At 34.2% G+C, this 21,291-nt stretch overlaps 1 protein-coding gene across 1 annotated transcript in view; it reads left to right on the top strand.

Moving 5' to 3' along the window:
• The first annotated feature begins 15,673 nt into the window (after positions 1–15,673).
• The window catches only part of cd36 (CD36 molecule (thrombospondin receptor)), a 16,212-nt gene continuing 10,594 nt past the window's right edge, over positions 15,674–21,291 (top strand). The window contains exons 1-2 of the mRNA XM_053650790.1: positions 15,674–15,802; positions 18,233–18,393. Of these exons, the coding sequence (XP_053506765.1) occupies positions 15,686–15,802; positions 18,233–18,393 (278 nt within the window). The 5' untranslated portion in view covers positions 15,674–15,685. The remainder of the gene's footprint in view (positions 15,803–18,232; positions 18,394–21,291) is intronic.

Below are 21,291 nucleotides of genomic sequence, written 5' to 3'. Positions count from 1 at the left end.
CAGCTCGAGCACGCGCTCGGCAGCGACGGGAACGCGCCCTTTTTCTCTCTCTTTTTGTTTCCTGCGTGACTTTCTCTTCTTTCAAAACAGTAACAGGAAAATGTTTAATTATACTTAAATATAAAAACGACTGATTTATTTAGTGAAGAAAAAGTAACAAAACAAACAAGCAAACAAGCACCCACGAAACAGGAAAACGCACTCAAATGACGTCACTGACAAGAGGCATTTTACAAAATGTCGTTGTTGTCAGGGGGCGTGACCTGTTGCCTAGGCGACCGGTACCCCCAATACAGCAAATGGAGCTCCAGTCAGGAGTGACTTGTTGAAAATGTGTCCTTTCTGAACGTTTCAAACGAATAAAATGAACATATTTTGTGGTAATTTTTTATTTTATGCCTAAAAACAGAGGTTTATGACTCTTAATGGTTGTATTACTCAGATTTTTACCCCCTCTTTACACTGTTTTGCACTCTAGATTCACTGAAGTGTCAAGTTGTTGTCAGCCATTTTAAGAAACTTCCCAAGACTTTCTTAAAGTGGGTATTTAGTTTAATTCATGAGTTAAAATTCGGATGTTAGGACGTGTTTAAGGCTGTCTTTCTTTCCTGGGTCCAAACGCTGTGGGAACATCTGTGTTTAGTCTTAAATATGACGAAATATTAGGCAACAACATCACGAACATTGTGTAATAATATCAAGGAAGCAGACAAGTGAATACCTGCAGTAATTACAACACACACTTCCTGTTGGTTCAGTTTCCGTTCCTTAAAAAACACACACACTGCAGTCATTTTTATTCCAGTACGTCAGAACATAACGTATGCACCAGTGGTGTAACCACAACCTGGTATTTGTGATGTCTAATCGTAAATAATTAATAACTAAACATCTCATTATTATCCGTATCGTTTCTCCCGGACAGCAGTGAGATCAGATGGAAATAAAAGGGAGACGTCTGCTTGAGTTTAATGTCTCTCAGCTGATAAAACACCTCTCTTATTTCACTTACGTCTGCTCTTGTGTTTCTCAACAACGTCACACACTGTTCTTGGATCTGTCGAGTTAATGATCCATTCAAATTCAAGTATTACTACCAGTATTACCACCAGTATTACAAGTATTACTACTTTTATATGTTAGCATACCTGACCAGAAGTATACTAGGTGTCAAGTAGTCTGTATTACAATGATTATTTTAGTAGATTTGAGGATTTGTGTATGCTCAGGTCTAGTTATTCCACATTCAATTATTTGTGTTTTTCTGTGAGCAAGGTGAAATCCTGTAAAGTTATATTAATATCTGTTTCAAGACTTTAATATGGTCTCGTTCTGTTTGAAAACCATTGTGATGTAGTCGGTCCATAAATGAATTAGATGTGAGAATCTCCAGTAAATTAGATAAAGAAAAAATCCTTCTTACGTAGTTCCTAGCTAGTATAGTCATCATAGTACCTATGCAAAAAAAATTATATATATACACACACACTCACACACACACACATAATTTTTTTACATAGGTATTATGATGACTATACTAGCTAGGAACTACCATTTTATTTAATTTTTTTTTACATAACGTCCAGCTTCTTTACTACATGGCTAAACTATAACTTCAAATACATTGTCTCATTCACGCTCTTTGTACATAAACCGTTTTGTAAAGTAGCACAATATGTAAAGAATTAAACATGTTGGGGTTTGAAGTTAAAAAATGAATAAATGAATAATAAATGATGTTGTGGTGTGACACAGCCTGACACGAAGCACCTCGGACCACGCGCGCACACACACACACACACACACACACACACACACACACACACACACAGCTCAGAACAGTTACACTCTGTTTCAACCTAAACATTTAGCAAATGTTATGCAAATTATCCAAATGTACTAACCAAAATAAATGCAAATGACTGAGTGTTTTATCAAAATGGCGGTCCTGGAGGCTGGAACACACTCTGTCATGATATATTTCTTTTCTTATGTGCAGTCCATCATTCTCATGATATATGAATTTTTTAAAAAGCACACAAAAAAAACAACACCAACAACAACAAAAAAAACCCCGTACACAGTCTGTCCAAAAACACGGTGGGTTAGTGGTTAGCAGGTTCGCCTCACACCTCCGGGGTTGGAGGTTCGATTCCTGCCGCTGTCCTGTGTGTGTGTGCGGAGTGTGTATGTTCTCCCCGTGCTGCGGGGGTTTCCTCTGGGTACTCCGGTTTCCTCCCACAGTCCAAAGACATGCATGGTAGGCTGATTAGCATGTCCAAAGTATCCGTAGTGTATGAATGTGCATGTGATTGTGCCCTGTGATGGATTGGCACCCCATCCAGGATGTACCCCACCTTGTGCCTGATGCTCCAGGCTCCAGCGACCCTGTAAGGATAAGCGGTACAGTAAATGGATGGATGGATGGAAAGTTAGTGATGTGTTTTACCATCATGCTAGTTATTAAAAACACTAAAGATTCACAGTATTTTCTTAGTCGTAACGCAGTAAATTATTGTATTTGAAGCATTAATACTGTGAGTAAAATATTATGTCATTTCCATTTAGTACTGAATCAAACATCTGGGAAGTGAAGTTTCCTGTTTGTTTCCACCCTGAAGTTGATTATTTTCCTAGAACAGCACGTCCCCAAGTGTTTTACTCCACTTACACCACAGCAATTCACCAACGATTATAATGCGTCATTAATTAAAGAACGACACATTACAGTAACGATACGGAGCGTCTGTGAAACGACTCAGTTCCTGTTCTCACTTACGCTATAGCAGCTATAAACAGTCATTCCTTGACCAGCCCTCTCTTTATTCTCTCTCTTCAAGTTAATAATAAAAATAAATCAATAAATATATATATTTAAAAAAATACAGCTTGTCATGTTGCTGAGAAATCTGAAGCTTTCGGAAAACTCCGTCACGGCTTCACATCTGACACTGGAGACTCCTTCCATAAAACCTCACCAGATCAACTGATTCTGAATCGGTTTATGTAGAGTCCTGGCGAATGAGCTGTTACTATAGAAACGATAACGTATTAGAACGATTAACATGAATATGAACCCCTGACATGCAGCTGTGCTACTGTCAGAGCTGCCGCTATAGAAAATGAATCAACACCTTATTCTGACCAATCACAGTCCAGAACTCAACAGCGACGTGGTATGAAAATTATTGACTTCTTAGACTAGTACTGTGTGCATTAAGCATCAAGAAATAGTGTGTGCGTGTGTGTGTGTGTGTGTGTGTGTGTGTGAGAGAGAGAGAGAGAGAGAGAGAGAGAGAGAGAGGGAGAGAGAGAGAGAGAGAGACAGAGAGAGAGAGAGAGAAGCTCAACACTGCCATCAAGTGGTCAATAAAGGAAACTCAGACTTAATTACAGCTGAACTGAAATCTGTATATTAGTGAGAACAAGGCTGAAAAAATATAGTATTTGTTAAAATACCGCCAGTGAGCTTTGATTAAAGGGAGAGAATTTGTTTCCAAATGTTCCAGTCTCAGCTATTAAATCTAAACCCACAACCTGACGCAACACAATAACGAGTGTCCGATTTTACGGTGGTCTCTCTGTATGTAGAAATGAATTAAAACACCTCTGTGTCTGCGATCCTGTATGTTCCTACAATCTCTACAGTGTTGGGTTCACTCTTATTGTACTGAATAAACACCTACAATGTTGGGTTAAATCTTACAGTATTGAATAAACACCTACAGTGTTGGTTTAACTCTTACAGTATTCAATAAACACCTACAGTGTTTGGTTAACTCTTACAGTATTCAATAAACACCTACAGTGTTGGGTTAACTCTTACAGTATTCAATAAACACCTACAGTGTTGGGCCAACTCATACAGTATTCAATAAACACCTACAGTGTTGGGTTAACTCTTACAGTATTCAATAAACACCTACAGTGTTGGGCTAACTCTTACAGTATTCAATAAACACCTACAGTGTTGGGCCAACTCTTACAGTATTCAATAAACACCTACAGTGTTGGGTTAACTCTTACAGTATTCAATAAACACCTACAGTGTTGGGCCAACTCTTACAGTATTCAATAAACACCTACAGTGTTGGGTTAACTCTTACAGTATTCAATAAACACCTACAGTGTTGGGTTAACTCTTACAGTATTCAATAAACACCTACAGTGTTGGGCTAACTCTTACAGTATTCAATAAACACCTACAGTATTGGGTTAACTCTTACAGTATTCAATAAACACCTACGGTGTTGGGTTAACTCTTACAGTATTCAATAAACACCTACGGTGTTTGGTTAACTCTTACAGTATTCAATAAACACCTACAGTGTTGGGTTAACTCTTACAGTATTCAATAAACACCTACAGTGTTGGGTTAACTCTTACAGTATTCAATAAACACCTACAGTGTTGGGTTAACTCTTACAGTATTCAATAAACACCTACAGTGTTGGGTTAACTCTTACAGTATTCAATAAATACCTACAGTGTTGGGCCAACTCTTACAGTATTCAATAAACACCTACAGTATTGGGTTAACTCTTACAGTATTCAATAAACACCTACAGTGTTGGGTTAACTCTTACAGTATTCAATAAACACCTACGGTGTTTGGTTAACTCTTACAGTATTCAATAAACACCTACAGTGTTGGGCCAACTCTTACAATATTCAATAAACACCTACAGTGTTGGGCCAACTCTTACAGTATTCAATAAACACCTACAGTGTTGGGCCAACTCTTACAGTATTCAATAAACACCTACAGTGTTGGGTTAACTCTTACAGTATTCAATAAACACCTACAGTGATTGGTTGACTCTTACAGTATTTAAGAAAGACAGATAGTGCTAAAGAGTGAGTTTAACTCTTATTATTTAATAAACACCTACAGTGTTTGGTTAACTCTTATAGTATTGAATAAACATGTACATTGTTGAATTAACTTTTACAGTATTTTACGAACACTTACAGTGTTTGGTTAACTCTACAGTATTTAAAAAACACCTTTGATGCTGAAGGAACTCAGTATTGTATAAACACCTACAGTGTCTGATCAACTCTTGCAGTTAAAAAAAAGACCTACAATGCTAAAGAACCACTTAATATTTTTTATTAATTAATTAATGCTTACAAGTGTTGGGTTAATTCTCACAGTACTGAATAAACATCCACAGAGACAAGGTAACTCTTACAGTGTTAAACAAACACCTTGGGTGCAGAAGGAACTCTTAATTTTGAATAAACACCTACAGTGTTGTGTTCACTCGTAAAGTATTGAATAAACACTTACAGTGTTGTGTTCACTCGTTAAAGTATTGAATAAACACCTACAGTGTTGTGTTCACTCGTAAAGTATTGAATAAACACCTACAGTGTTGTGTTCACTCGTTAAAGTATTGAATAAACACCTACAGTGTTGTGTTCACTCGTTAAAGTATTGAATAAACACCTACAGTGTTGTGTTCACTCGTAAAGTATTGAATAAACACTTACAGTGTTGTGTTCACTCGTAAAGTATTGAATAAACACCTACTGTGTTGTGTTCACTCGTAAAGTATTGAATAAACACCTGCTGTGTTGTGTTCACTCATAAAGTATTGAATAAACACCTACAGTGTTGTGTTCACTCGTTAAAGTATTGAATAAACACCTACAGTGTTGTGTTCACCCATAAAGTATTGAATAAACACCTACTGTGTTGTGTTCACCCGTAAAGTATTGAATAAACACCTACAGTGTTGTGTTCACCCGTAAAGTATTGAATAAACACCTACCGTGTTGTGTTCACTCGTTAAAGTATTGAATAAACACCTACCGTGTTGTGTTCACTCGTAAAGTATTGAATAAACACCTACAGTGTTGTGTTCACTCGTGAAGTATTGAATAAACACCTACAGTGTTGGGTTCACTCATAAATATTGAATAAACACCTACAGTGTTGTGTTCACTCGTTAAAGTATTGAATAAACACCTACAGTGTTGTGTTCACCTGTAAAGTATTGAATAAACACCTACAGTGTTGTGTTCACTCGTAATGTATTGAATAAACACCTACAGTGTTGTGTTCACTAGTTAAAGTATTGAATAAACACCTACATTGTTGTGTTCACTCGTAAAGTATTCAATAAACACCTACAGTGTTGTGTTCACTCGTTAAAGTATTGAATAAACACCTACAGTGTTGTGTTCATTTGTAAAGTATTGAATAAACACCTACTGTGTTGTGTTCACTCGTAAAGTATTGAATAAACACCTACAGTGTTGTGTTCACTCGTTAAAGTATTGAATACACACCTACAGTGTTGGGTTCACTCGTAATGTATTGAATAAACACCTACAGTGTTGTGTTCACTCGTAAAGTATTGAATAAACACCTACAGTGTTGTGTTCACTCGTAAAGTATTGAATAAACACCTACAGTGTTGTGTTCACTCGTAATGTATTGAATAAACACCTACAGTGTTGTGTTCACCCGTAAAGTATTGAATAAACACCTACAGTGTTGTGTTCACTCGTAAAGTATTGAATAAACACCTACAGTGTTGGGTTCACTCGTAATGTATTGAATAAACACCTACAGTGTTGTGTTCACTCTTAAAGTATTGAATAAACACCTACAGTGTTGTGTTCACCCGTAAAGTATTGAATAAACACCTACAGTGTTGTGTTCACTCATAATGTATTGAATAAACACCTACAGTGTTGTGTTCACCCGTAAAGTATTGAATAAACACCTACAGTGTTGTGTTCACTCGTTAAAGTATTGAATAAACACCTACAGTGTTGTGTTCACTCATAAAGTATTGAATAAACACCCACAGTGTTGGGTTCACTCTTACAGTATTCTCATACAGTATGTATGAGTGAATTTACCATTGTGTGGTATTTCATTTAACAGTAAGGTAATTTGTCAATATAGGTGTTAATTAAATCGCAATTATGTGTTAATTCAAAGATTTAGGTATTAAGTAACCAGTATAAGTGTTTATTTAACACTATAAGACTTAAGTTACTTAACACTACAAGTCAACATTGTATGTAGACATTTCGTACACAGTGTAAGCCTGAATTTAAGTCAGTACTTCTGGTGTTCAGTAAACACTGTAAGAGCTGATTAATCCAACATCATATAAATGGTGTTGAGTCATTAACACTGTGGGGTTAATTCAACACTTTAGGTCTTATACAATGCTACTAAAGTGAATTACTGTAAGTGTCGGTGTTCATTCATCCAACACTGGAAGTGTTAATTCAATAGTGTTGGCATTAGTTCAACATTATAAGTGTTGATTTAACATACTGTGTATGACGATAAAGGATTTAACACCGGTACCGATCAACAAACACCAATTGTTGAATTAGAAACCTGTAATGCAGTACTGAGACCTACAGTGTTGTTAAATCAACACATGTAATGTTGAACTAATGCCGACACTATTGAATTAACACCTCTAATGTTGAATCAGTAAAGTCATAGTGTTGCCTGAACACCAACACTTAATTCATTGACACTGTAGGGGTCAGGGTAAAACTTCGTTCAATACTTTAGGTCTTATGTAGCGTTACTGAATTAAGTGTTGGTGTTTAGTCACTATAAGAGTTTATTCGTTCAACGTTAGAGGTGTTAATTCAATAGTGCAGGTGTGAGATCAGCGCTGATTGTTTAACAATTGTAGTTTATTTCTAACCCATTTAACATCTGGTGTTTGTTGGTGTTGATCATTATAGGTGTTAACTCCTTCATCATCATCATCATCATCATCATTATCATCATCATATATGGCAGAGTTTCCTCATGATAAGTTCCACCCCCCTTGGTGTTTGTTGGTGTTTATTTATCATAATAGGTGCTATTTCCTTAATCATCACATATGTCACATTAGCATTATAGTCAGATTCTAGTTGATTTACTAGTGTTGGTGTTAGTTCAGCATTACAATACAAGTGTTGATTTATGTAAGTGTTTATTCATAACCCATTCAATACGTGGTGTTTGTTGGTGTTCATTTATCATAATAGGTGATATTACCTTAATCATCATATATGTCACATTCGCATTATAGTCGTGTTAATGAATTAAGTGTCGGTGTTTAGTCAACACTGTAAGAGTTAATTGATTCAACAATAGAAGGTGTTGATTGAATAGTTTTAGTGTTAGTTCAGAATTACAATACAAGTGTTGATTTAACACTATCAGTCAACACTATAAGTAATAATAATAATAATAAGAGGGAAGAAGAAGAACCGATTCCACACTTGGTGTTTGCTGGTGTTTAGTTATCATCCTAGGTGTTTAATAATTCCTTCATTATCTCATACAGCAACTTGACATGATATTCTAATTCAGCGCGGGTGTTCAGTCAACACTATGCATTAATTCATTCGGCGGCGTCTATCATTTATTGTATTTATTTCTTAATCTTCATTCGTTTTTCAACTCCATGACACGACGTGACACCGTCACACACTGTAGATGATACAACGTGTGACCTGAATATGACCTGATGACCTTAACTTGTACTCTTACAGGTTATTTTCTGCTACATCTGTTGGTTTCGTAACGCGTTTCTCTCATGAGGTGACAACTGCAGAAAGCGTAGGTTCGTTTGGCCGTGTCTCAAGGTTCTACTCACTGTCTGAAACACTGTCTGTTTACTGAACGTGACAGACAAAGCCTCAAGCTTGTACTATAACTACAGCGGCCCGTACTGTACATCTACTTGGGATCAGACAGTCTACTGAGCCGTACTCTGGGGCACGAGCGCTGTCCTGAGACTCTTTGCTCTGTAGTCCTCTCTTGAATAAAACAACTCAAAACACAAAGGTTTGTTTCATCCAGTCTTTATTTCGTCTCTCACCGGGGAAGTTCTAGCTTAATTTCCACAGCACCTTCAACATTACACGTGTTATATTCTGTTATTTCTACAGTGTTTAACATTACACGTGTTATATTCTGTTATTTCTACAGCGTTTAACATTACACGTGTTATATTCTGTTATTTCTACAGTGTTTAACATTACACGTGTTATATTTCTATTATTTCTACAGTGTTTAACATTACACGTGTTATATTCTGTTATTTCCACAGTGTTTAACATTACACGTTATATTTCGATTATTTCTACAGTGTTTAACATTACACGTGTTATATTTCGATTATTTCTAGTGTTTAACATTACACGTGTTATATTTCGATTATTTCTAGTGTTTAACATTACACGTGTTATATTTCTATTATTTCTACAGTGTTTAACATTACACGTGTTATATTCTGTTATTTCAACAGTGTTTAATATTACACGTGTTATATTCTGTTATTTCCACAGTGTTTAACATTACACGTGTTATATTCTGTTATTTCTACAGTGTTTAACATTACACGTGTTATATTCTGTTATTTCTACAGTGTTTAACATTACACGTGTTATATTTCGATTATTTCTAGTGTTTAACATTACACGTTATATTCTGTTATTTCCACAGTGTTTAACATTACACGTTATATTTCGATTATTTCTACAGTGTTTAACATTACACGTGTTATATTTCGATTATTTCTAGTGTTTAACATTACACGTTATATTTCGATTATTTCTAGTGTTTAACATTACACGTGTTATATTCTGTTATTTCTACAGTGTTTAACATTACACGTGTTATATTCTGTTATTTCTACAGTGTTTAACATTACACGTGTTATATTTCGATTATTTCTAGTGTTTAACATTACACGTTATATTTCGATTATTTCTAGTGTTTAACATTACACGTGTTATATTTCTATTATTTCTACAGTGTTTAACATTACACGTGTTATATTCTGTTATTTCTACAGTGTTTAACATTACACGTGTTATATTTCGATTATTTCTACAGTGTTTAACATTACACGTGTTATATTTCGATTATTTCTAGTGTTTAACATTACACATGTTATATTCTGTTATTTCCACAGTGTTTAACATTACACGTGTTATATTTCGATTATTTCTAGTGTTTAACATTACACGTGTTATATTCTGTTATTTCTACAGTGTTTAACATTACACGTGTTATATTTCGATTATTTCTACAGTGTTTAACATTACACGTGTTATATTCTGTTATTTCTACAGTGTTTAACATTACACGTGTTATATTTCGATTATTTCTACAGTGTTTAACATTACACGTGTTATATTTCTATTATTTCTACAGTGTTTAACATTACACGTGTTATATTCTGTTATTTCTACAGTGTTTAACATTACATGTGTTATATTTCGACTATTTCTACAGTGTTTAACATTACACGTGTTATATTCTGTTATTTCTACAGTGTTTAACATTACACGTGTTATATTCTGTTATTTCTACAGTGTTTAACATTACACGTGTTATATTCTGTTATTTCTACAGTGTTTAACATTACACGTGTTATATTTCGATTATTTCTACAGTGTTTAACATTACACGTGTTATATTCTGTTATTTCTACAGTGTTTAACATTACACGTGTTATATTTCGATTATTTCTACAGTGTTTAACATTACACGTGTTATATTCTGTTATTTCTACAGTGTTTAACATTACACGTGTTATATTTCGATTATTTCTAGTGTTTAACCTTACACGTGTTATATTCTGTTATTTCTACAGTGTTTAACATTACACGTGTTATATTTCGATTATTTCTAGTGTTTAACATTACACGTGTTATATTCTGTTATTTCTACAGTGTTTAACATTACACGTGTTATATTTCGATTATTTCTAGTGTTTAACATTACACGTGTTATATTCTGTTATTTCTACAGTGTTTAACATTACACGTGTTATATTTCGATTATTTCTAGTGTTTAACATTACACGTGTTATATTCTGTTATTTCTACAGTGTTTAACATTACACGTGTTATATTTCGATTATTTCTACAGTGTTTAACATTACACGTGTTATATTCTGTTATTTCTACAGTGTTTAACATTACACGTGTTATATTTCGATTATTTCTAGTGTTTAACATTACACATGTTATATTCTGTTATTTCCACAGTGTTTAACATTACACGTTATATTTCGATTATTTCTACAGTGTTTAACATTACACGTGTTATATTTCGATTATTTCTAGTGTTTAACATTACACGTTATATTTCGATTATTTCTAGTGTTTAACATTACACGTGTTATATTTCTATTATTTCTACAGTGTTTAACATTACACGTGTTATATTCTGTTATTTCTACAGTGTTTAACATTACACGTGTTATATTTCGATTATTTCTACAGTGTTTAACATTACACGTGTTATATTTCGATTATTTCTAGTGTTTAACATTACACGTTATATTTCGATTATTTCTACAGTGTTTAACATTACACGTGTTATATTTCGATTATTTCTAGTGTTTAACATTACACGTTATATTTCGATTATTTCTAGTGTTTAACATTACACGTGTTATATTTCTATTATTTCTACAGTGTTTAACATTACACGTGTTATATTCTGTTATTTCTACAGTGTTTAACATTACACGTGTTATATTTCGATTATTTCTACAGTGTTTAACATTACACGTGTTATATTCTGTTATTTCTACAGTGTTTAACATTACACGTGTTATATTCTGTTATTTCTACAGTGTTTAACATTACACGTGTTATATTCTGTTATTTCTACAGTGTTTAACATTACACGTGTTATATTCTGTTATTTCTACAGTGTTTAACATTACACGTGTTATATTTCGATTATTTCTAGTGTTTAACATTACACGTGTTATATTCTGTTATTTCCACAGTGTTTAACATTACACGTGTTATATTTCGATTATTTCTACAGTGTTTAACATTACACGTGTTATATTCTGTTATTTCTACAGTGTTTAACATTACACGTGTTATATTCTGTTATTTCTACAGTGTTTAACATTACACGTGTTATATTTCGATTATTTCTAGTGTTTAACATTACACGTGTTATATTCTGTTATTTCTACAGTGTTTAACATTACACGTGTTATATTCTGTTATTTCTACAGTGTTTAACATTACACGTGTTATATTTCGATTATTTCTACAGTGTTTAACATTACACGTGTTATATTTCGATTATTTCTAGTGTTTAACATTACACGTTATATTTCGATTATTTCTAGTGTTTAACATTACACGTGTTATATTTCTATTATTTCTACAGTGTTTAACATTACACGTGTTATATTCTGTTATTTCTACAGTGTTTAACATTACACGTGTTATATTTCGATTATTTCTACAGTGTTTAACATTACACGTGTTATATTCTGTTATTTCTACAGTGTTTAACATTACACGTGTTATATTCTGTTATTTCTACAGTGTTTAACATTACACGTGTTATATTCTGTTATTTCTACAGTGTTTAACATTACACGTGTTATATTCTGTTATTTCTACAGTGTTTAACATTACACGTGTTATATTTCGATTATTTCTAGTGTTTAACATTACACGTGTTATATTCTGTTATTTCCACAGTGTTTAACATTACACGTGTTATATTTCGATTATTTCTACAGTGTTTAACATTACACGTGTTATATTCTGTTATTTCTACAGTGTTTAACATTACACGTGTTATATTCTGTTATTTCTACAGTGTTTAACATTACACGTGTTATATTTCGATTATTTCTAGTGTTTAACATTACACGTGTTATATTCTGTTATTTCTACAGTGTTTAACATTACACGTGTTATATTCTGTTATTTCTACAGTGTTTAACATTACACGTGTTATATTTCGATTATTTCTACAGTGTTTAACATTACACGTGTTATATTCTGTTATTTCTACAGTGTTTAACATTACACGTGTTATATTCTGTTATTTCTACAGTGTTTAACATTACACGTGTTATATTTCGATTATTTCTAGTGTTTAACATTACACATGTTATATTCTGTTATTTCTACAGTGTTTAACATTACACGTGTTATATTTCGATTATTTCTACAGTGTTTAACATTACACGTGTTATATTTCGATTATTTCTAGTGTTTAACATTACACGTTATATTTCGATTATTTCTAGTGTTTAACATTACACGTGTTATATTTCTATTATTTCTACAGTGTTTAACATTACACGTGTTATATTCTGTTATTTCTACAGTGTTTAACATTACACGTGTTATATTTCGATTATTTCTACAGTGTTTAACATTACACGTGTTATATTTCGATTATTTCTAGTGTTTAACATTACACGTTATATTCTGTTATTTCCACAGTGTTTAACATTACACGTTATATTTCGATTATTTCTACAGTGTTTAACATTACACGTGTTATATTTCGATTATTTCTAGTGTTTAACATTACACGTTATATTTCGATTATTTCTAGTGTTTAACATTACACGTGTTATATTTCTATTATTTCTACAGTGTTTAACATTACACGTGTTATATTCTGTTATTTCTACAGTGTTTAACATTACACGTGTTATATTTCGATTATTTCTACAGTGTTTAACATTACACGTGTTATATTTCGATTATTTCTAGTGTTTAACATTACACATGTTATATTCTGTTATTTCCACAGTGTTTAACATTACACGTTATATTTCGATTATTTCTACAGTGTTTAACATTACACGTGTTATATTTCGATTATTTCTAGTGTTTAACATTACACGTGTTATATTCTGTTATTTCCACAGTGTTTAACATTACACGTGTTATATTCTGTTATTTCCACAGTGTTTAACATTACACGTGTTATATTTCTGTTATTGTGTTATATTCTGTTATTTCTACAGTGTTTAACATTACACGTGTTATATTTCTGTTATTTCCACAGTGTTTAACATTACACGTGTTATATTTCTGTTATTTCAACAGTATTTAACATTACACGTGTTATATTTCTGTTATTTCAACAGTATTTAACATTACACATGTTATATTCTGTTATTTCAACAGTATTTAACATTACACGTGTTATATTTCTGTTATTTCTACAGTGTTTAACATTACACGTGTTATATTCTGTTATTTCTACAGTGTTTAACATTACACGTGTTATATTCTGTTATTTCTACAGTGTTTAACATTACACGTGTTATATTCTGTTATTTCTACAGTATTTAACATTACACGTGTTATATTCTGTTATTTCTACAGTATTTAACATTACACGTGTTATATTTCTGTTATTTCTACAGTGTTTAACATTACACGTGTTATATTCTGTTATTTCTACAGTGTTTAACATTACACGTGTTATATTTCGATTATTTCTACAGTATTTAACATTACACGTGTTATATTCTGTTATTTCTACAGTATTTAACATTACACGTGTTATATTTCTGTTATTTCTACAGTGTTTAACATTACACGTGTTATATTCTGTTATTTCTACAGTGTTTAACATTACACGTGTTATATTTCTGTTATTTCTACAGTGTTTAACATTACACGTGTTATATTTCTGTTATTTCTACAGTGTTTAACATTACACGTGTTATATTCTGTTATTTCTACAGTGTTTAACATTACACGTGTTATATTCTGTTATTTCTACAGTGTTTAACATTACACGTGTTATATTCTGTTATTTCTACAGTGTTTAACATTACACGTGTTATATTTCTGTTATTTCTACAGTGTTTAACATTACACGTGTTATATTTCTGTTATTTCTACAGTGTTTAACATTACACGTGTTATATTTCTGTTATTTCTACAGTGTTTAACATTACACGTGTTATATTTCTGTTATTTCTACAGTGTTTAACATTACACGTGTTATATTTCTGTTATTTCCACAGTGTTTAACATTACACGTGTTATATTCTGTTCTTTCTACAGTGTTTAACATTACACGTGTTATATTCTGTTATTTCTACAGTGTTTAACATTACACGTGTTATATTTCTGTTATTTCTACAGTGTTTAACATTACACGTGTTATATTTCTGTTATTTCTACAGTGTTTAACATTACACGTGTTATATTCTGTTATTTCAACAGTGTTTAACATTACACGTGTTATATTTCTGTTATTTCTACAGTGTTTAACATTACACGTGTTATATTTCTGTTATTTCTACAGTGTTTAACATTACACGTGTTATATTTCTGTTATTTCCACAGTGTTTAACATTACACGTGTTGATTCCACTACACTGTAAGCGTTTCTTCAGAGCCCCTTCAGCATTTGGTGTTTGTTGGTGTTTATTTATCATTATACATTAATGTCAGTATTATTCAGCATTACAGGTGTTAATGCATTGAATATTGCAGGTGTTTGTTTGTTTGTTTGTTTGTTTGTTTGTGCACTTTTCATGTCTTGCTGGTGTTCAGCTGATGTTCTTGCGCGTGTCTCAGCACACACTTATCTCTCTGTCACCCTGCTGCTGACAGCGCGCGGCTGAGACCGGGGCGTGTGCGCGCGCACTGCCGTTAACCTTGGACCGTATCAGAGTGCTGGTGTTGATCCGGTGCACGCTCTCTCTCTCTCTCTCTCTCTCTCTCTCTCTCTCTGTCTCTGTCGCGTGCGTGTGCGCTCACTTGTCACGCACAGAGCTCTCCGTTCCTCTCCAACTCCTTCCCCCCCACACCTTTTATTTTCATTCCTATTATTATTATTGTTTTTATTATTATTGTTATTATTATTATTATTATTAATTCCTCCTCCACCATGAACCGTCTGAAATGCTGCTTCATCTCCGGGAGCGTCATCGGCGCGGTCGCGTGCGTGCTCGGTATCATCCTCATTCCGGTGGGCGACTCTGTGATCGGGAACACTGTCAAAAAGGTCAGATTTTATTTATTGCTTTTAAAATGCTTCTTTAAAAAAAAATAAAGAAAAGAAAGAAAAACCAGCGCGCGAGATTTATCCCTACGTAGTGCTCATAGTTGTACCCTATTGACCCGTTGGCACGTGCTGATAATTAGATTGAAATGTACCCCATTTCCCCTCCTGACAGCAAATGCAAGCGATTATAAAGACATCTGCAGGTGTGTGAAGTTTGCTCCTTTAGTTCTGGACTGCGATTAACGCAGCAGATTTCCCCTAAAGTGCTGTTTTGTTTGGAGTTAAATTGCTGCGTGATGACGTCATAACATCACAGTTTTCTTCTGCTGTAAAAAAAAAAAAAAGATCAAAACGAGCTTTTCTAAGCGTAGTTTAGGAAATATTACATAATTAGCCTAGGACAGATCACTAGACGTCCGTTTACGTGACCGTGGTGAAGCGCGTCATGCGTTCGTACGCAGACGTGTTTGTAAGCGATCAACGACGCCGAGCTCGTGAAGACGTTATCGTTGTTTTTGTTTTTACCGTTTCGTTCAACCGTGATTACTATGGTAACCGATTACGATATGTTAGGTGCGTTATTTCCGCACTACAAACAAACATAGGCCACATTCATTAACACGATTGACTAGCTAACTAGCTAACTAGCTAACTAACGAAACGCCTGGACAAGCTCGTGGCCGTTTCAATCAGGCTACGAGTTTGTTTATATTTGTTTGTATAAAAATGAACCAACTCAACCCGTTAGAAAATAGGCATGCACAAACAATAATGTTAACTGCATGAGCAGGATTATCGTAACATCTTATAACAGCTTCGTGCATGTCTCTAGCTCAGGCTACATTTCTGCTCATCTGAAGTTTTTTTTTTTTTGTAATTGTCCAGTGGTTTCCAGGGTTCATGAAAAGCAAACAAACAACAACAAAAGAAAAAAAACAAACAAAAAAAAACAAATGAAAAAGCATTACTGGAGTAGGCCACGCCCACTTCAGATTTAAATCCAGATAAATATATAAGCATTGAACAAATAAAATCCCACGATCTACATGATGGCTACTGTAATAGCTACGGTTTAAAAAAAGAAAAGATGAGCTATTATTTTTTGCGCCCCGAATCAAATCGCAGTTCGTCTTTACGAACATCTTTTCCGTCTCAGTGCTGCCACCTGTCGCTATTTTACAACATGGACGTCACAGGGACTGGTATGTACAACATATATCGTGTTTACTGAATGTAAACTGTTAACTGTTCGGATGACTTCACGACGGAAGAGTTCGCTAAAGGTTAAAGACGGCGTGACGTGGATGATACTAACGTTCCACTTTAAAATGAAATACACTTTAAATTTTTATTGTTTTCCCCGGAAAATATTCGAAATCACATTTATTATTTGTTCTGACGCAAAACTAAAGAAGACACCCGAAGATATCTTAGCTAATCCCGCTATATATTACGCTGGTTATTGCCTGACTCTGTTCCATCGACGATCTGCGTGTTTATCTGTAATTCATCTAATCTGGAATAACATCCCATAAATTACGCTGAATACTGCAGTATATTTTATAAGTTATTATCAGCACATATTGGATCTGTTTATTATTATATTGCTAAGTGATCATATGGTGTCAGTCTTTGTACTTGAGAGATTGTGTGTGTGTTAAAAGAAAAATAATGTGCTGTATGTATGTATGGAAATTTTAAAGCTTAGGTTTGTAATATTTAAACACACTTCTAGATCTGTAATAATCATATGATTTTAAAGATAAATTCCAAAAAAATACGAGTCACAACGTTGCAATGCTACCGATTTTACTAGTTCTTTTTAAAACATTATTATTTAATTTTTTCTGACCCTGAAATTATCCCCACCCCTGGCAGGATAAAAACTGTTCTGCTCGACCTATTTTCCCTTAAAAGGTCACCTACAAGGCATACGTCATTTTAACAGAAGGCGTGGAGTCATTTTTCTTGTTTGTTTGTTTATTTATTCATAATATAATTGTTTTGAAATTGTCATTTGCGTCACAACCAGTAGAGGCTCGAAACATTACTTACTGCTTCTTTAATGCTAAGAAATGATTGATAGGCGAGCGAGGTTAAAAATGTGACTTTGTGGGGAACAAAATAAAGAGGTATAAAGCTAGTGCTGTTATGTGCATGTGTATGTGTAAGCGTAACCGCTAATCAGCTAGGTATTGACGTGGCTACGATTTGTCACACGCGCTTTCACGTTTTCTCCTCTTTGCTTATTAGAGCGAATGCTCTAAGAAGTGGGTCTCTGTCAAACCCTGGCGCTTGGGACACAGCCCAGAATCACAGTTGGCTAAACACTTGGTCTTACATGCATGATTCAGCTCATCGGGTTCTGTGTTTTCTTGCAAAATAACCCCCAAAACAAGCTGAAGCTCTACTGACGCTGTGCTTTAACAGGAAGCCGTGTTGGAGGAAGGAACCACGGCGTATGAGAACTGGATCTCTGCCGGCGCACCGGTGTACAGGCAGTTCTGGCTGTTTGAGGTGCAAAACCCCGACGACGTGATGAAGAACGGCAGCATCCCTGATCTCCAGCAGAAAGGACCGTACACGTACAGGTGAGGCCGGAGATCAGCGCGGGGTAATCACTAAAACTTTTGTATTCGCATCACCGCACTGAGCGAGTGAAGCGGCCTCGATTACACCAGTGTCACAGAATCGTCCCTCAGACCTCGGTACTGAACAGAAGGCGAGAACAAGAACTCGTCCAACGTCAGTCTGATGCAACAAACAGCAAATGTTCCCTCTCGCCCCTTTCCTTTTCCCCATCCCCCACGCAGGCTCAGTAGCGCAGCTGCAAAACGCAGGTTTACATTAACGCTCTCGTTCTATTTAACACGTTATGATACGTTTCTATAGTAACAGCTCGATCACAGGGACTTGCACAGAGTGTGCTGTGTTTACTGAACGGTGATGGAAGGAGTCTCCAGTGTCAGAGCTGTCTAACAGTCAGAAGTAAAACTGTCATTTTTTTGGTTTGCGGTTTCCCGGTAACGAGACCAGATGCAGGTTTTTTTTTTGACTTATTAATTTCAAGATGCTGTAATGTAAGTGAGAAGAGGAGCTAACTTGTTTCATGGAACATTGAATGTAACGAGCCTTTTCCTAGTAGTTTTCCATCACATCTGAGGTAAATGTTGAGGTTCCTGTTAGTTTTTTCTCATTTCTACTATCACTGTGTGTTAACATTATCCATATATAAGAATTAACAGCTACATGCTAGCTAGATCAATCATAATTTTAGCCGTATAATGCATTTTCTTTCTAGTTTACCATCACACCTGAGGTAAATGTTGATGTTCCTGTTAGTTCTTTCTCATTTCCACTGTCACTGTGCCTTTATATTGTCCGTATATAAGAATTAACAGCTACATGCTAGTTAGATCAATCTGAATTTTAAGCCTTATAGTGTATTTTCTTTCTAATTTACCATCACATCTGAGGTAAATGTTGATGTTTCTGTTAGTTTTGTCTCATTTCCACTGTCACTGTGCGTTAACATTGTCCAAATATAAGAATTAACAGCTACATGCTAACTAGATAAATCCGAATTTTAGCCATATTATGTATTTCCTTCATAATCCTTAATAATTTACCATCACATCTGAGGTAAATGTTGATGTTCCTGATAGTTTTGTCTCATTTCCACTGTCACTGTGCGTTAACATTAACCGTACATAAGAATTAACAGCTACATGCTAGCTAGATCAATCATAATTTTAGCCGTATAATGCATTTTCTTTCTAATTTACCATCACACCTGAGGTAAATGTTGATGTTCCTGTTAGTTCTTTCTCATTTCCACTGTCACTGTGCCTTTATATTGTCCGTATATAAGAATTAACAGCTACATGCTAGTTAGATCAATCTGAATTTTAAGCTTTATAATGCATTTTCTTTCTAGTTTACCATCACACCTGAGGTAAATGTTGATGTTCCTGTTAGTTCTTTCTCATTTCCACTGTCACTGTGCCTTTATATTGTCCGTATATAAGAATTAACAGCTACATGCTAGTTAGATCAATCTGAATTTTAAGCCTTATAGTGTATTTTCTTTCTAATTTACCATCACATCTGAGGTAAATGTTGATGTTTCTGTTAGTTTTGTCTCATTTCCACTGTCACTGTGCGTTAACATTGTCCAAATATAAGAATTAACAGCTACATGCTAACTAGATAAATCCGAATTTTAGCCATATTATGTATTTCCTTCATAATCCTTAATAATTTACCATCACATCTGAGGTAAATGTTGATGTTCCTGATAGTTTTGTCTCATTTCCACTGTCACTGTGCGTTAACATTATCCGTATATAAGAATTAACAGCTACATGCTAGCTAGATCAATCATAATTTTAGCCGTATAATGCATTTTCTTTCTAATTTACCATCACACCTGAGGTAAATGTTGATGTTCCTGTTAGTTCTTTCTCATTTCCATTGTCACTGTGCCTTTATATTGTCCGTATATAAGAATTAACAGCTACATGCTAGTTAGATCAATCTGAATTTTAAGCCTTATAATGTATTTTCTTTCTAATTTACCATCACATCTGAGGTAAATGTTGATGTTTCTGTTAGTTTTGTCTCATTTCCACTGTCACTGTGCGTTAACATTGTCCAAATATAAGAATTAACAGCTACATGCTAACTAGATAAATCCGAATTTTAGCCATATTATGTATTTCCTTCATAATCCTTAATAATTTACCATCACATCTGAGGTAAATGTTGATGTTCCTGATAGTTTTGTCTCATTTCCACTGTCACTGTGCCTTTATATTGTCCATATATAAGAATTAACAGCTACATGCTAGTTAGATCAATCTGAATTTTACGCCTTATAATGTATTTTCTTTCTAATTTACTAACGCTTGTTGATATTCCTGATCATTTTGTCTCATTTGTACTTTACACCATCTGTGTAAAAGAACTACAGCAACAAGCTAGCTAGATAAATCCAGAATTTAACCACACAGAGTGTTTTATTAGTAATACAGCTTTACCTTTGACTGCTACAAAGTCCTGACACTGGAGACTCCTTCCCTCGACGTGTCTGAGTAGCTGAACGGTTTTACAAAATACTTTCGGTTCATCGCAGTCATAATAAAAAGAGGCGCTGCCTTTTCCCCTCAAACACATAATACCGTGTAGTGTTTAATAACTCCGCTAATCTGATCTCATTATCTTTATGTAATCCTCAGTCGGGTTCAAAAGTCTCAGCCGAATACCACGAACTGTTTTTATTTCACGGTTATCAAACACCAAGTCCATTCTGTCTAACTGCACTTCACTGAAAGTGCGTTCTGATTGGTCGAGAGCAGGACGAATGATAACTAGAACACACAGAGGAGTGTAATAAATAAAATCATGATTTGAAGTCAAATGAATTAGGGTTTATGACAGGAATCAGCATGAACAATGTTTCTTCTTTAAATTCTTTGGGAAATACGTAC

This window comes from Ictalurus furcatus, chromosome 19, assembly GCF_023375685.1.
Source record: "Ictalurus furcatus strain D&B chromosome 19, Billie_1.0, whole genome shotgun sequence".
In the NCBI taxonomy this organism is placed as follows: Eukaryota; Metazoa; Chordata; class Actinopteri; order Siluriformes; family Ictaluridae; genus Ictalurus; species Ictalurus furcatus.
This window is presented reverse-complemented; position numbering and strand designations above follow the sequence as displayed.